We start from the raw sequence: 18,532 nt of genomic DNA, 5'->3' as shown, positions 1-18,532 counted from the left end.
AAACACTGTCTGAAAAGCATCAAGGACAATTAACTGTTTAATTACACTTCCATACACTATTACCAAGAGGTCATTTTGGTAGCCTTACTCAGATAAACATGCAACTGTTTGGGATTATAGTTAAAATACAGTGGGTGAGATTTGTGTTACAAATCTGGAGTATTTTTCCAGATACCCTTGGAAAAGTGAAAGATTGGGACTTAGAATTAGGAATCAGGATGTAAAACTTCCTAAGGATATGAGCAGTTACTTCAATACAAAGATAACCAGAATTTCCAGTTTGCCCTCTCTATAGGCGTGACCTCAAGGACAACTGTATATATATCCCCCCAGTCTCCCTACTACAGCTAGCACTGGAATATGGAAATACTAGAGTGCTTGTTTTCCTTTTTATGCAAAGGAAATTTTGAAGACATATATAGCTATCAAATGAAATTTCAAAAATTCATTCCCTTATCAAAGCCACAAAAGGAATACATTTCTTTTTCCAACCTTGTTCTTCTAAAGAGTGAAAATTTAAAAGTTTCAATTCCTCACAAAACCTAGGCCAAGTTCTGGTGACAGGTCTGACGAACTTTCAGCACACAGGGACATTCCTCCTAAGCCTACTTTCCTAATATACACAAACAAGCCAATAGTTTGGTCCTGTAGTGCCATCCAAGTTCAGGCCTTCACCACCCCTATTAATGCAGGAGCCTGGCTTCCGCTCTCTCTTCTCTGTCACTGCATGTTTATACTGCATTGTCTAAAACAAACTCCATCTTTAATGATTTGTTGTTTCTATAATAAATCAACTGACCTATCACTGAAGACTTAATTGGCTAACCCAAACCATCCCAGCTTTGCCTTCCAACACATACTCACTCATGCTGAACTCGACTCTCAAAGCCATCTTTCCATTTGGTGAACACAGCAGTGGTTCAGATTCTACACATCTGTAAGCAGTCACTCTGCCCCGTCTCCTGCCTCATTTTGTAAAATGATGCTTGCATAAGCCCAGATGAAACATGGCCACCTTTGTGAACTCTATAGGTAACACAAACAAGTGCTTAAAACGCTGGTCTCGGAGCCAGAGGAAAGCTTGAATCCTGTTTTATCTTTTAGAAATATAACTCAGTTGACGTCTGTGTCTCAGTCTATCATTTCACACGAAGTTGACCTCAGTATGTATGAGACCTAGCGTTGATAGACTCCTGTCTCACATGAAGTCAACCTGAACACATATTTTTTAAGGGCCTATAAAAACAACAATTATATAATCATTTTTTCCTTTGGAATTTATTAGCAAAATCATCTTATCCAGTATTTAACAGCTAAAATTTCATTCACAGTTCCTATGATGCACTCTATCATTAAATAAGCAATTACAGCAGTAAAGAGATATAGAAAAACATGCTATGCATTTTAAATTTGCCTCCAAATTTTAACTTTTTAATGTAACATTTTATAAACAATTCACCTTTACTATTTCCCTCACTACAGTATACCCCCCATATAGTTGCTTGAGTGATAAAGTTATGAATAATTTATTTAGAATTTAAAAACCTTTACATGATTTCTTTTTCTTTTTTTTTTTTTTTTGAGACAGGGTTTCTTTGTGTAGCCCCAACTATCCTAGAACTCATTTTGTAGATCAGGCTATCCTAGAACTCATTTTGTAGATCAGGCTGGCCTCTAAGAGATCCACCTGCCTCTGCCTCCTGAGTGCTTGGATTAAAGGTATGCACCACCAACACTTGACTTACATGATTTCTAAAATGACCATTCCTGTTCTTCCAATTTGGTCCTAAAGTCAATACTTCAGTAGCTGAGTAAGATGAGGATGCCCTCCCTCCTCTGCATGGGGTTGGGGAATCCAGTATGGGGCACTGAATCTCATGGGGTTGTGTGTGATAAAGGGGGAGAGGGCGCAGGAGTGTATGTCCATGGATATGTGTTTTAAGAATGAGTACATGTACAGATAATCACACAAAGCTCCCAGCACTACACACTAGAAGCAGCAGCATCTCCATTTTAATGAGTATAACCAGTCACAAACCTTGGCTTCCAAGTACCAATTTCCACTGAAAAGAAGGATGACTGATTTCAGAGCTGCAGGAAATCTCCAGCCACTCTACCCTGGAGGGGCCCAATCTTACCTCATCCTGGAAGTGAAGCACAGTTGGGCCTGGTTAGTACTTGGATGGGAGAGCTAGGGTAGACAAGTACAAAATGACCTTAGAAAAGTCTGTTGTACTGAGTGCAAGCCAGTGCCTGTAAAATGTTGGGAATGCCAAAGGAGCACAAGAGCCAACCTGAAGAGGCTCCCAGTGACCCAACTAGAGACAATCCTCACGAGTCCCTTGAACAGAAAACTGGTACTAACTGAAATTGTGATTAGACTCTGCTACATACAAAGCAACTCCCCACAACATCATTTTACAGGGAAAAGAGCAGCCCTACACAGTGCGGGACTGGTCCCTAAACACATGGTTAATGAGCACTCAAGTGGCTGAGGTAGAGCTGTGAAGACCCGAGAGGGTGCAAACAGAGTGTAGCAGAGCAACTGTGACGGTCCCCACGAGTATGACTGGGATCCAACCATGAGCAAACAGGAATCCAAACTCAGGGACACAGTAACTGCCTATAATCCACACAGTGGTGGTGGTGGGGTTTGAAAAGTCAGAAGCAACAGGTGTTCAAGCAAATGAACTGCAGATCATCTGGAGCCTCACATGGTTTTCATCTGGATCCCAGAGTGAGACATTGAGACAAACCTGTAAAACTGAAGTGGGGTCTGAGGACTAGATGTCAGTTACATGTCAAAGCAGATTCCCGAGTTCAACAGCGGTATTATGGTCTGACAGAATTCTTCTTCTGGGAAATGCTAAAGAATTGCAAGATAACATCACAGGAGCAATTTACCACCAAAGGGGAAGTTTTTGTTTGGTACATCCTTAAAATTCTTTCTTTACACTTGAGTTTATTTCAAAAGTTTCCCCATTAAAAAGTGAATGCAGACAATGAATATCCTTATTTTTAAAAAGCTGACAAATAATTCAATGTTACATACAAAACTCTAAAAACACAATTTTAGTTGTGGTGGATTTGGTTCAAGTCATCCATCTCTGTATACAAACATGTTTGGATTTTGTGCTCTTAATTTTCTTAGACTTTTCCTCATTGATGACTTTCTGAATTACACACACACACACACACACACACACACACACACACACACACACACACACCCCTTCAGTGTATGACAGTAGTGTTCACAGATGTTCAGTAAAATTACATGAATTCTATTTTTTAAATAAAAATAAGTTATCACTATAAAAATAACATCACCCCCTTGTGGTAAAAATTGAAAATACCTTCTACTGGAGAATCCTAATAGGCACTTAGGAAAATATTTATAAAGTATCGTCACATAATTTCGTGTGTGTCCCCTACAGTATTTACAAACAATATATGTAGAGGTAGCCCCAGTCTTCTTTAGGTTGGTACTGTGTCTGGATTTCTAGTTGGATAGCTTTATAGGAAAAGCCACACATTTGACAGAAATGCTACAACCAAAGGCCGGAGTTCAAGAAAACTGGAAACCGAGATCCCCACAGAACGAAGATAAAGATGACTGTCAGGCACAAGAGCAGCCTCACTGAAGGGCACTTGCCTATTTAGGATTACAGGGGCATCAAGGTTTCCCACTTCGTCAGGTTTAACCTACGATTTGGAAGTCTTCCTTAGGAGATCAGTTCTACGGAACAGGTTCTACCCAATCTTCACCTAGCTTACTAATATAAAGATATTATGGAAGGGATCTTTTCTTCATTTAAGACTGCTAACAGTGATAAAAGTTATGAGTATAAATGAGCCTTTAGCTTTCTCATTCTAGATTCCTACCTCCAATCTCAACCCTATGTATTTCCTCTTATTAAGTAGCAGGCATGGTAAGTCTGTTTTACTGATCTTTTGTTTATAAAGTAAGTTAAGTGCTTTCTGGAATGTAAACATAATTCTGGTCTCAAATTTTTTAATTAAAAGTGGCTCAATTGGATACTGCCTCTTAAACACAGTAATATAAATATTACAGTTTTAACACGTTGCACAGTACATATTAATAGAAAAATACATGTCTGCAAAATAATGTTAACCATATTCTAATCCATTCCATCTGCTCAAATATTAGTGCAAATAATTATACATTTGTAGTGCCTCACTGATGGCCAACACAAAAATGCCTTTCTTCTGAGGTTGTTTGCTATTTGGAGTATGATAGGATATATTCCTATTTAAATTGGCCTTGTAACGTTAAGGCAGATGACAATCCTCTAAGCCATTGAGAAAATGAGCAACTGTGTTTAACTGCTGGTCTTTTTTGCTCCACATGGATATTTAGTCATAAGAGTGAACGTTTATTGATACCCACAGCAAATAATATCACCAAATAGCAGTGATAAAATATGCAGTGCCTAGTTTAAAACTACGTACTTAGTTAAGTCCAGGGTTACCAGCTCCATTCACCAATGAAAATTCTAATGATTATAAATTATTAATAATTTACTTTTTGTCCTACATTTTCACTCTAGAATTAGCCATTTCAAGATACATTAAACAGCTAACAGAATCAGCAAGCCCATGACATTTAAAGTAGTCTATTTTTGAATGTAAAAACACTGCTTTCTTTGTATCCCCTAAGGGGGAGTTATTATTTTCTCCCATGCTATAAGAAAACTGTATGAGCATATGCATGTATGTATACACATATTCCTAAATACATAATTACAACCTACTCAGTCTATATAATGTTATTTGTTATGTGTGTTTTCTTGGCTGACCAGAATTTGAAAAAGAGCAAGGACGGGTAAATGGGAAGGTTTGGAGGAAAGAAGAGGAGGAAATTATGTAATTATTATAATCTCAGAAAATAAAAAATTCAAAAACTTTTATGAAATACCTAGACTCTTTCTATTGTTAAAATTATTAAGCAGAAACAATATGAAATATGACTGTATAATATATTCACTAAGGGAAACCTCTGTGATGGGTAGGTTTCCATTAAATACAAACTTAATATTGAATTAAAATTTCATGACTACTTATATAACTTTAAACACCAACTGAGATAGTATGATTGCACACTAAAATATTTAAAAAAATCTAACAGTAGCTTGATACAGATCCTGTATTCCAACCTCATTATCTAAACTTCGCAATGAGAATCAAATACTGGATGAAAAGAAAATTAAGTAAAACTGATGAGGCTATCAAAATAAGCAATATACATAATGTCACACAAATAAGAAAAATACAATATAAATTATAAAAGACATTATTCACTCCCATTTTACGACATTTAAGTCTGAGCCTGTGTCAGCCTACAGACCTTGAAGGTCTCCTTACCTGTTCTGTGCCTTAGGTCTTTCACCTGCCAAACAAAAATAATAGTACCCAAATGATAGTTACTCTGGAATCAATAATATATGCAAAGGACTTAGCACAGCACATGAGACTTAAGTCCAATAAATGTAGATATAATTACCTTTACTATGCGTTAAAATTTTAAATGGCTGTTTTTAACTTCATGAAAAATTATTTGGCATAATGATATGCACTGGTCTTCTTTCCCAAAATATGTAGTAAATTGTAGGATAAGCCTTCTCAAGTACAGTAGTAAAGGAACTGAACATAATTCGAACTGGATAAATCAGAGTACTTTGTATACCAAAGTCTCTGTTAGAAGTCAAGTAAGTCCAGGGGGCTTCTGGAAAAGATCTCACACTCCCGAAAAAGCAGTGAACAATGCGTGGGCAATGACAGAATATTTTTGTAAGAGCATCACGTTAATCAGGAGATACAATCTTTTCTGGTCACAAGGCATGAAGTTGAGTGCCCCTTACTCTTGTACCAACAATTCAAGCATGTCTTAGCCTTATGAACATGACCACTCTGAAGTTCAGGGCTATTTTAGGAGCCATTCTCTCTTCATCTGGATGTGCTCTAATGTAGGCAGAAACATCTCAAGGAAGCAGTAAATCCTCCACTTTGAATCAATCTATTGACTGGTAATTTACTTCACTGTGTTTAAGAAGCTAGTATTCAGAAAGTAAAATATTTAGGCATAAAAGGAAAGAAAAATGGAAAGAGCAAAGAAAATATACCACAAATTACCTTCTTTAAAATTTAACTTAACCTCCTTTAACCTATGTGAGCAGCACTTTTTAAAACAAGGAAGACCCTAGGGATTCACAGCAATGGCATTCCTAAAGGAGGCCAGTAATTGTCTTGGAATGGTTACATTGTCATATTCTAAAAATCGATCCACCCAATAAAATCTAATAATTCTTGGTAAGGACTCATAGTGTACTCTACCATTTTCAATTAATTCAGGGGCCATCCTAAACCTATGTATAAGGACTTGTGTGCTCTATCATTTCCAGTAATTCAGAAACTAGCCTTCTTCTTAAGTCTGTGTTCTGCATCTCAAATTAAGACACTCAAGTTTAGACAAACACTTTTCAGTGTTTTGGAGCACATTTTAAATGAAATATTTATACTTAAATATTATGTGTAGTTCACACAGAACTGTGGGATATTATAAAGATTCTTATTTAAATTTTGGTAAAATTTATTAAACTCCATTATGTCTAACTAAAAATTTCCCATGTATGTATAAAAGCATTTTATCTATTGACAATCTTTTTTGAGTTATACATTTTGAACTAAATTTTATGATGCCCATATATGTAAATACTTTAAGAGTGAAATGCAAAGAATGTATACTGGTTCATACAACACATATTTTTATTTCTTTAGAGAAACACCCTATTCTAGTTAGATTTTTAAATCTTAATTATATAGTCATGTTCCTTTCCGCTAAAAAAAGGGGAGAAATCTAAACTATGAAAAATAAGGAATACTTTTAGTAAAAAATCAAATATATAATTCATTACAGATGTTCTTAAAATGTAAAAATTGGGTGAAATAAAAAAACAATTGCAGGGAATTTGTTTATTGAGCATGAAAGTTAACACTTCTAAATAAGGTATTCACTTTGAATTTTCTTTGTCCTGTCAGTGGACATAATGGAAAATATTGCACAGAACTCAAGCATGGAAATAATAATTAACAAAATATCTAAACAAGTAACTGCTTTACATTTTTAAAAATTAATTCAAACAAAATAATTTGAAGTGCTTCTCTGATTTGGAAGTCTTAAAATGTTATCTCATGTTTTAATTTTTTTCTTTTCTTTTTTTCTTTTCTTTTTTTTTACAAATTGACACTGTACAAAGAGTTCAAATGGCCAGTAAAACTACTGCCTGAAAACTGTTGGCTTGAAGTAACAGAGGTATAATTTGAATTCACATCAGTACTTTCGAAAGTGGCAACAGTACAAGTATAGATCTTTTCTAGTATCCGGACCTGTTCTGGCTCTCCCTGGTCTGAGGACTGCTTTCTGGAAAGCCTCTAAAACTGCCACAATGTCCTATAAAAGTGACAAAAGTTGGCATGCTCATTGTCCTTGCTTACCTTTGTAACACTGGGCTAAACAGAAAATGGAAATACAGTCAACAGTAACTTGTACAGTAGCTAATTCTGGATTAGACAGCTTGGTAATGGTGATAACTATTCAGAGTGAGGTTTTCAGAAGAAATAAACAATTCACCCCAAATTAGGCCAAACCCTACATTAAGAGAAAACAATGCTATGAATGAACTGAATATTACAGCTTACCTGGGTCCTGGAAGACCATGAACAATATAATGGACTATATATAACTTAGAATGTATTCTCATAGAGTAAGTTAATAGGGTTTACAGAGCAATGGCCTTTCTAAATTTTTATCGATGTTTAAACTTTTGTGAGTGCTTTATTATTGTACCATATTAAGCCAATCAATCAATAATATCCAAGTAGGAATAACTTCAGAAATGCCTTGAAAATGGACAGTGAAAGAATCTTCAGAACTGAAAAGCAGGCTTTTGCTGTGAGCTTGCTCCAAACTTGGAATATATAATATTTATTACCTGAAATTCTCAATTCCTCTTAAAATAGAAGACTACTGAATATTTAGCCATCCCATTTCATTCAAGGTTGGTCTTAAGAGACTGACTGCATTGTTGCTAAACATGTTGCTATTTTTCATAAATACAGTTTACACTATATGTCACTTTTTTATTCAGAGTATTAAAATAACAAACATGGTCCTTTAAAGTATTCCACCTTAAGCTAAATATAAAATAAGGTAGTTGCATTAATTTCTTACTAATTAATTGGCTTAAATCTATTTATCAAATAAGAAATAGTAAACTGGAAGTTTTACCCAGAAAGCAGATATATTCTGATTTGTTCCTACCATCTACTTAAAACAGTTCATCATTTCAGTTTAGTTCATAACATTTTCCCTGGACTAGTACTGCTGTACCTCAGGAAAAGCCCCCCAACCACTTATAGAAATGATGCTCAACTGTGATCTTTTTGAGTTGTCACAAGTTCTTTAGGGAAATCTAATAACTTAATTAACAATCACCGGTGCTAAAAAGTTAACTGAAGAACTGATAAATAAGAAGTATAGTTTTACTGCACTTCACCTACTTTAATCAAAACAGGAATGGTAGGGTTTCCAGAGAGAATGCGTTAAAGATCAAGAACCAGAACACTGGTGAAATTCATTCATCTTCTCACACCAACGTTTTTCAGGATTAAAACAGTCACGTATAGGTTTATAGAATTTGAAATTTATAAATTAAAGTATGGAATTCAATGTAACAGGGAAAAGATAAAAAGCAAAATATAGCTAATGGTGTCCAACTTTCAATGAAATTCCTGGGTAAGTATGGCTGCTGCTTTCTTCCAGTCATTTTTTCCAGATAAAACATTGGCTGTGTCATAAGGAATCTCCTGTGCTTCCATCACCCGAGGCCTTCTAAAATACAACATATTTCCTTTGTGACTTCAACTCAGCTGAAGTGTCGAGCCAGGCGGGCAGATCTATAGTCAGCACGAAGTTGGACGAAGGAGTGAAGGATGTTCTTGTCCAGACTGGCAAGTTGTTCTCCTGAGCAGACTTGCTTTAAGTTATCTGGAGCAACGACCAGGAGATTGCAAAGTGCATGCAGGGTGTCAAAAAGATGTAATACCATTGGAATCTGAATTGAGAAAGGAAAAGAAAAGCATTGAACCAGAACAACTTACTTCCTAGTAAGTTCTGCAAATTCTTCTCACATTCTGGTTGTATGGGAGACTTTCCATATGTCAGAATTTTTAAAGCTTCTGAAGAGCTAAGTCTCAAAGGTTTCCATAGTTAAAACTCTTAATAATCTTTGAAAAGATCCATATTATTCAATTTTCTCAATAATTTGTAATTTGATACACTAGAACTAATTATCATTAGGATAGCACCTTTAAAAATAACTTAAATATGAAAGAAAACTGATTTTAGAGGAACACACATGAAAAAAAGAATATTTTCCTAATGTGTGACATAACCATAATTTTTCATGAATGTTAAAAGGCACCTGGATGGAATGTGCTGAAATATATGACCTTAATTAAAATAAAACCCCTAAGGAAATGCTAATATTGAAATATAACTGGAATAACTGCCTTTAGGTAAGCTGTATTAGAGCTCTCCTTATGATGCCAATGAAATCACACACTTCTTAACAAGTCAGTATAGGTTTTTAATGTTATGGCTTGCAAGCTCGATATTTGTTTAAACGTACCTTGAAGTCTTTGGCACATTTTCTATATTCAGCTACGTCGCAAATTGCTAACATGCCACCCATACAACTATAGGAATATTGTTGAAGATGCTCATAAATGAGCCGATGAAAACGTACTCCAAGTTCCATCAGAACTGTGTCCACATTCTTCCCATCCATGGAATTTTTAATCTTCTCAACTTGTTTTCTTACATAAGCACAGACTTTTACACATGCCTGTAAAAGTTTTTCTATACTTATTATACAGATATGTGTATCAGCTTAGCAAAGAAAAATAGTTTTTCAATTTCCAAGTATAAGAGAAAAAACTTAAAGCACAATTATGCACACTAATGATTGTTCAAGCTTTAATAAAGAAGATAATATATTAGCAAACTGAATAGTTCCACTCACATTAGTATACTGAATCAAAACATTGTTTTCATCTTCTGGCTTAAAATCTGTTTTCTTTTGTTCTGCAGCCAAGATATGCTTCATCTGTCCAATCATACAATTTAATGTCCTAAAGATTGAGAACACAAAATATATGACACATTTAACTTACTCAATTTTACCTTTGTATTATACTAAATTAAGTTAAATTATTTAATTTCCTATCATTACAAAACACTTTGGTATTGGCAAACTAGAATTTAGAAAAAAAAAGTCATTTTATGACTTGCTATCAAAGAGCTTCTGTTTTATCATCTTTCTCCCATGAAAAGATCTTTGCAATCTACCAATAGTTACTTCCTAACTAAGGCTCTTCTAAGGCAAAGCCATACATAGAGAATCTTAAGGAAAGTGGAGGAGAAAGGCCTCAAAAGAATGGCTGTGGTAGTAGGCACATTGAGTCCCACAGTCAAAGGACAATCAGGAAGATGAACAAGTGCACTAAATCCCAGCTGAGAAATAAAGGCACTGATTAGAAGGCACCAATAAAATCTAATTTGTGTGATATTCTCCAACAGTAAGCTTATGGGAATAAAAGACTACACTAATTTAGAGTTCAGTGGCTGCAAGCAGAGTGGTCAAAATTATAAGTTTTAGGTTAAATTTAAGAGACAGACCACATAATTAAGCACAACAATAATGAGGTCAAGTTACAAAATGACAGTAGACCAACATAAGATGGTGAGAATAGGATACAGCTCATAGTCCTCGTACTGTGCCTGATATATGGCAAATACTTGAAACAGGGAGCTATACTAATTTTCAATCAATATAAGACCACTATCATCTGAAAACAGAAACCTGGAAAGTAATAGTATTTATAGTCTTCAGTAAATAATATAAAAAGTTTTAAAATTCACTCAACAGAAGTTACATGTACAAAACCAGTACAACTATTCAAACATTTCATAGATAAGCCAGAACACACTAAATGGAAATATAACAATAAACACTGCATACCTTTGTTGTTCTAGCAGCACTAAGGATTGAAGCAAGGGCTTCTCACACACTAAAGTACCCTAACCCCTAGATTACATCCCAGCCCCGCATCTCATTTTTCAAAGGAATTTGTAGCTTGTACAGTGTGGTACAGAGGAATGGGGTTTAAAAAGTATTTCTAACTGTTTTGACTTGAAAGTATATCTAAGCACACTGACTTTCAAAACAAAACAAAACAAAAAACACCATGGGAATTAATAAAAATAACATTCTCCTAAAAATAAGAACAATATGTCAAAGTATCAACTTTACAGCCAGAAGAGTAAAAATAAACAATGTTCATGCTGCAATGCAAATGCACTTCTATAAGTTTTAAAAATGCAGGGGAAAAAAGAGAGAAAAACAGTTAACTTGCCTATCGATGCCAGTATCCAATTTCATCTCCATCTGCTCAATTATCTCTTTTTTTTTCTGAAGGCATTCAGATAATTTAGGAGAAGAGCTATTGTTTATTAAAGAGGAAAACAAACTCCAGTTAATAACCTACTTTCTAAGTTTCTAATCTGTACATCATGAATACATATTTGTAAATACATTCAAATACCTATTATTTTCATTTGCTCACATACCCAATAATTACAAAATAAATCATTACACACAATTATGTACATTAGCATACCCAATTCATTCACACTAGAAAAATTAACCCATTAAGAGCAAAGCAAAGACAGACTTGTTATTATGATCTCTGAGGAGATAGCACTTAACATCACCATGTAGCTTTGAAATTTTGAAACTAGTTTCCTCTGTATCTAAATATCTAGTGTAATAGTAAGAAAAGTCACAGACATCACCAAACTCTTAAGAATATAATTAATCCTACCAATAAAAATGTGGACAGTAGTAAGTAAATCCAGTTTCATTTAGCTTTTTTAACTAAAAAGACACGAAACCTAATAATAATTGTCAGCTTCTCAATTCTATTAAAATATTAGGGAATATACAACACTACAACACCTGTGAATTCTCTGTTATGTGACATAACAGCTCTTTGCAAAGTAAATCAAGAAAACTTCCTAAGCTGGGCTTGGTGGCTCATGTCTGTAATACCTGCCTGGGTTACACAGCGAAAGAGTACATTTCCTTTCCAAGTATGATTCAGGAATCACAAATGATCTCTGAGCTTGTTTCTAGTCTAGACATGTCATAGCACTGTTTAAAAAACAAAACAAAACTATCAAACTCTATCATTTATCTGAACATTTCCTGCACAGATACTAGTGCTAATGAGACAACTTTAGCAACATGTAACATTACATATTACTCCATTTAATTTTCAAATGCTTTAGAAGTTCATATAAATTGATATGAAGATATGAACCAAATCTTGATGCTTTATTAAAATTTGTTCATTCACATTTCTTGCATGTCTTTATAACAAGTGTATTGTGTCTATTGGGGTGTGTGTGTGTGTGTGTGTGTGTGTGTGTGTTACTTGGGAGTGAGCCCAGGATCTTGCAGATACTAAAGCAAGATCTACCACTGAGCTACATCCTTAACTTGAAAAAAGAACTTTTTAATTTTCTTTTTGATAGTATAACATAATTACATAATTTCTCTAGTCCCTTTATTCCCCGAAAACTCCCCTAAATACCCCTCCTATCCTCAGCCCTTAGGGAAAAAAGAGAAAAAAGAAAACAAAAAACAAAAACAAACAAACAAAAAACTATCTTTTGAGACTGGGTCTTGGTTGTCCAAGCTGACTTTGAAGTCATTATGTTGACTAGACTGCCTCAAACTTGAGATCCTCCTGCCTCAGCCTCCTGAGTAGCTAAGATTACAGGTGTGCACCACCATGCCTGGTACCTAGCTGCACTAGGCTGGAAGGCCTTTTTCATGTTAGATTTCCAATTTTGGTAATGATAGTTAAAAACTTTTCAAATATATCAAATTAACAGCACAGTGGGAAGAGAAAACAAGAATTCAAGGAATTCAAGGAAAGAAGAAAAGACTTATTTCAAACCTCCTGTCCTATTTGATGTTTTCATGAACATGTATTATTTAAAAAATAATAAAAATATAATACTCATTAAAATACCAATGAAAATATGACAATGCAACTAACCTTATTAGTGGCATAAGGTGATCATTAAACTGTTTGTCAAAAAGATGAAAAATAGTATTGGCCTGTTGTACAACATCCAAAAAATAGAGATTTGCATTCCTAGAATCTGATGATGGAATTCCTAAAATTGGAAGGCACAGATAAGTGAGAAGCAACCTTGAAAAACACTGGGCAAAAGAATGATTTTATATATACCACACGAATAAAAGTAACTGACATTTAATAAATCAGCAAGGGTTCTACAGAGATTTTGTTAAACAGCTTAACAAAATTCATCCAAAGCTATTTTTATAACCCAAAGTTAATCATCCTCATGGTTCATTTAGATAAACGGAAATGAATCAATGAAGTGCCTGGGCTCTACCTTCTTCTTTCCCCAAACCTCCAGCCATGTCTCATGAATACATCCAACCATCTTCCTTCTAACAGGCCTCCCTCCCTCTGCCAGTTAAATGCTTTCCTTGTGGTCTTCTACTTCAGTTTTTACCCTCTACTCTACATAGACTCCTGTCATTGACACACTGCACTCATCATGGTCTCTACTCTGTCCTCAAAAATATCCAAAATCTCATCACCTCAGAGACGTGTTTCTTCAACATCTCCTACTATTCTATGTGGTCATCAACCACATTGTGACACCAAAAGGTGGAACTGAAACCCCCTGGATCTTTCTCCTCCTTTCATAAAGAGTAACTCATGGACTCAAGGTTCCTTGTTCTTTTTAGCTCTAGTTGCCTGTGTTTCTATCCAGTTAAGACAGCTAATGATAATATATAACCTTACAAACTAGAGTTCTTTATATGATGATTCTTCAACTTTACAATTGGAAAACAAGGGTGGTGTTTTGTACAAAAGAAACAATCAGGTGGTAGGAAAATTAAAGGTGCCAACACAAACATAATAAACTGAAGCACATGTAGAAAACACTAATCACAATAAAACATGGAAATTAAGACAGTAGTCATGAATGTTTTTAACCAATAAATATAAAAAAATTTGAAGAATATTTAGTAGCATATATAAAAACTGATATACATATATAAGCTAGAAGCAGCAGAAATTGTAGGGAACAAGCCTCTCAGGAAAAATGGTAAATTAATTTAAAATAAATAATAAATAATTTAAAATAAGTTTTAAATTAAAGATTTAAGTAATGAAAATTATTTTAAAATATGTATACATAATATGCTTTGACTTGGGATTTTACCTAAAAAGAGTAAACTCTACAGTGCTACTCCAGTATTATTTCTTATCACCTGGCTGAATTTTATGTAATCATTAAAAACAATGACCAAGAATACTAACTATATGAGGAATATTCTCCATCCAAATGAAATTTTCCTAAACATTTCCAAGTTCAGAATACTGCTAGTAAAATGAATAGGAAGGTTTCCATACTAGATAAACAATAAATCCTTCATATCAGATTTAAATTCACATTACTTTATCATCTTTTTTAATAAACAAGTTCTTTGAGTGTGTGTGTGGGAGATGTGTGTATTAGTCAGAAGATAACACTCAGGAGTCAGTTCTCTCCTTCCACCGTGGTACTGAACTCAGGTTGTCAGGCTTGGCAGCAAGCAATTTTACTGCTGGGCCGTTTGCTGGTCCTTATTCTTATTTAATATCTTCTGTAGTTACCACATTTTTGAAGATTTAAATCATTTCAATACAAATGACCACACTAAGTCATTTACTGCCAGCATGGGTTAAATATTTGATGTCAATAGTTTGCTATAATTAAGTTAAAATACACTGTTACATTGTTGCTTATGAAGGTAATAAACTGGAGTTATGCCAAAGTGACTGATTTATGGCTAAATTTGGTTCATTACTAAAGGTTTCTAGGATGGTGTTCTACACAGGCAAAAAGAGACCTTTTGAACTGTAAATGTTTTCTACATGCCACAGTATAATGCTGGGGGTAGGGATACTGAACAAATTGAGATTCCAACCCTTAAGAACTTATAAGCTGTTGTCTCTACAATAGTTTTACTCCAAATATTTAGTTTACTCACCACTTTAATGAGCTCTCTGATTCATGTGTCTTCTCAGAGGCCTTCTCTGACTACCCTTTCATAAAAAGCTTTTGGGGGGGCTGGCGAGATGGCTCAGTGGGTAAAGGTACTTGCTGCCAAGCCTGACCACATGAGTTCGATCCCTGGAACAAATATGGTGGAAAGAGAGAACCAACTCCTGCAAGTTGTCCTCTGACTTCTACATGTGTGAACACACACAAAGTAAATAATAAATAATGTAAAAGAAAAAGAATTTCTGCCTGTAAACCCTTCACTCTGCTTCCCCAATAGTATTCTCTACCCTTTACCCAATTTTGATTTTACCGTACTTCCTAATAAGTTGTCTGTTATTTTTACAGGAATATGAACCCATGATTAGGCACGTAAAAAATACGTGCTAAATGAATGAATACTGACAGGAGACAGACACTAACAAATAGAAATGTCATTGTGGTATTAGTATAAAAAGTAAATTCAATAATGAATAATGGATAACTACGCTGCAACAGGAGCACTACTTCATGTGAGGTGATCAGCACAAGTGTCTCTGAAAAGGTGACATCTTAGTTGAGGTCAGGTTAAAAGATAAGTGTAAAGAGCCAAGGCAAATGAAGCACAGTGAGGAACACGTGGAAGAAGCACACCACAGATCGCGTTGTTCTAAGCAGTTGTTTTTATTCCCCTCAAGAGTAAAACCACTAAGGAGTCTTCAACAAGAAAGTAAGAATTAAGCTGGCTATTACCCAGTAACTTAGGAAGGCAAGAATGGACACAGGAACCAGTTAGGAGATGACAATGTTTAAGGTGGGGTTACATCAGTAGATGAAGCAAAGTAGATAAACAAGCTATATTTGGATGTATACTGACAGGATTTGCTGATGAACTAGCTATCAGCAATGAAAACAGGAAGGTTGAGCACTTTCTGGGTTTGGTAAATAACTACTTCCTTAAAATCTCGGGAGAACAGTGTTGGAGGAAGACAATTAGTTTGCTTTGTTATTTTAGGTTATTCAGAAATCATTATATAGTCTAGGCTGACCTCAAACTAATAATGACCTCTGCCTTGGCCTCCTGCATGCTGGGATTGCAGGCGTGAACCACCATGCCTAGCTGAAGAGTTTCATTTTTGAAATGTTAAATCTGAGATACTCACTTAACAGGTCACGGGGTCAGGTAGTAAACCCAAAAGAACGAGGCCAAAAAATTTAATATAAATTTATTCCTTTGCAAATTTATTTTTGAATATTTTCTCTCTAAATTTCATTACTTAATTCCTAAGCAGAATTATTCTTATCTCTATGTATGCTTCTTGACATTTTATAGCATAGAGCATTGTTATAAATTCTGCCAATATATTGTGCTGAGTTTTGTAGTCTATGGCCTTACTCTACTGGATGTAAACAATATGAGAGAATTATGCCTATGTTTAGTTTCCAGCACCTCACACATCCTAGTATTACATAAGCTCTAAATACATTGTACTGAACTGAATTTATCACATAGAAGTCATATACAAAACAGCATTAAGAGTACTGATCAACCAAACAGGACCAAAGGCGGTTAAAAAAAAAGTATAGTATAAGTATACTTACCAGCAAGCCCCGTTTCTAAAGCATAATCAATATGCTCAATACATAAAAATTCCACAAGAATGGTAAAAATTCTAAAGGCATTCCTTGGTAAATCAGAAGGATCAGAAAGCTTTAAAAACAAGCAAAAACAGTATTACTCTTCAAATCTATATTTTTAAAAAGTCAACTCTTAATAAAGCAATCCTTTTTGTGTAGAACACTATTTCAGGTAACAAAATGTCAGTGTTCCCCTCTCACTGTCCACAAAACAGTTATAATGCTCTGGATTGGTCTGTAACTCTCCTGATCTAGAGCAGTGTTTTTTCAAATCTAGATTGTATGTAATCCATGAGTGAAATCCAATTATACTTTCACGAGACACAGTCAGACAGACAGACACACACACACACACACACGTGTACATACTCTGCTTCCATGTGAGACACATTTTTAACTATGGTGATCACAGTCAAAGAAGTTTGAGAGCCACTAACAAAGAGGGTTGTTCTAGTAAAACTCAAAACAAAACTGTAAAGATTCTCATGGAATCAGGAGATGCAATCAATTAATATTCATAGTAAAATATAACAAATCAAATTTTAACTCATCACATCTGGTGGAGCAAGACTTTAGAACGTTACTGAGCTTCCCTAAATCTCATTTTCTTCATTTATAAGATGGTCTAACATTGACAGTATTTCACTTTAGTCTTAAGGTTCGAATAAAATAGGAAAATTGCAAAGTGTTTGTAACACAGAACTTGATTTGCACTAAGCTCACAATTTTCACTTTGATGTTGCTGCTGCTAGACTAAAGAATTATTAGTAGTTACATTGAGAAAAATGAATTGTTCTTAAAAGGAAATTATTCTCAACTTCTTTGAACTGCTTTCCATTAATTATAAACTGCTTTCTGCCTCTGTCAAAGCTACTTACAGTATCTATTCACATGACTTTCAGGGTAATGCTACAGGTGAGAATTCCTTATGCAAAAGAGTTAGGCCTAGAACTGCTAGAGATTTTGGACTTCCTGGATTTTGAAATATTTTGAAATAATGAGATATCTTAAGAGACTCAAGTCTAATCATAAAATTCATTTGTTTTATAAATTCCTTATATAAACAGTCCAAGGACAACTTAATATAGTATTTTTTACTAAAACTTAACCTTACGGCCATGAGTAGAACTTTCCAATGTGCCACCATATTAGTGATCAAGAATTTTATATTTTGGAGTGTAAAAGATTCTGTATTTTCAAATCAAGGACACTCAACCCTAATGTAATAATGAGAGCCTGACATATAATTGAGTTTATAAAGAATTCCATAAACCACTTTAAAACCCCAGTGATTCAACATCCCCATTTGGTATTAGACTTCTTAATTGCTACGCCAACCTTTCACTCTTACCAATCTCTCTACTCCTTTTCTTTTGATTCTGATGCTCAATAGGTGCCCTTACCTCCATCACAAATCATAAAAACTAAGCCTAAGTTCTCACCTTTCTCCTGCTTATAGCCCCAAATCCATGCATAACATATAGAATAAACAGAAAACGGATAAAAAAAATTAAAGAAGACATCAACGAATAAGATCTGACATTTATAGAATACTCAGCCAACAATGTGAAGATACACATTCTCTCATGTATACAGAAAACCATCAATATGGGCTGTACATTGCATCTCAATAAATTTAAAAAGGATTGACATCATAATGCACAGTTTGCCCACTAACTA

General features: G+C 34.7%; 1 protein-coding gene across 1 annotated transcript in view; it reads right to left on the bottom strand.

The window, feature by feature from the left end:
* Positions 1-1,259: 1,259 nt before the first annotated feature.
* Positions 1,260-18,532, bottom strand: part of Exoc5 (exocyst complex component 5) — a 58,621-nt gene continuing 41,348 nt past the window's right edge. Inside the window, exons 13-18 of the mRNA XM_052733395.1 lie at positions 16,817-16,925; positions 13,207-13,327; positions 11,497-11,583; positions 10,104-10,212; positions 9,711-9,926; positions 1,260-9,134 (exon numbers count right to left, since the gene is read on the bottom strand). Coding sequence (XP_052589355.1) covers positions 8,946-9,134; positions 9,711-9,926; positions 10,104-10,212; positions 11,497-11,583; positions 13,207-13,327; positions 16,817-16,925 — 831 coding nt within the window. The 3' untranslated portion in view covers positions 1,260-8,945. The remainder of the gene's footprint in view (positions 9,135-9,710; positions 9,927-10,103; positions 10,213-11,496; positions 11,584-13,206; positions 13,328-16,816; positions 16,926-18,532) is intronic.

This window comes from Peromyscus californicus, unplaced genomic scaffold, assembly GCF_007827085.1.
Source record: "Peromyscus californicus insignis strain IS unplaced genomic scaffold, ASM782708v3 Scaffold_12__1_contigs__length_115047231, whole genome shotgun sequence".
Taxonomy (NCBI): Eukaryota; Metazoa; Chordata; class Mammalia; order Rodentia; family Cricetidae; genus Peromyscus; species Peromyscus californicus.
The sequence above is the reverse complement of the archived record's forward strand: the minus strand, read 5'-3'. Positions and strand labels throughout refer to the sequence as shown.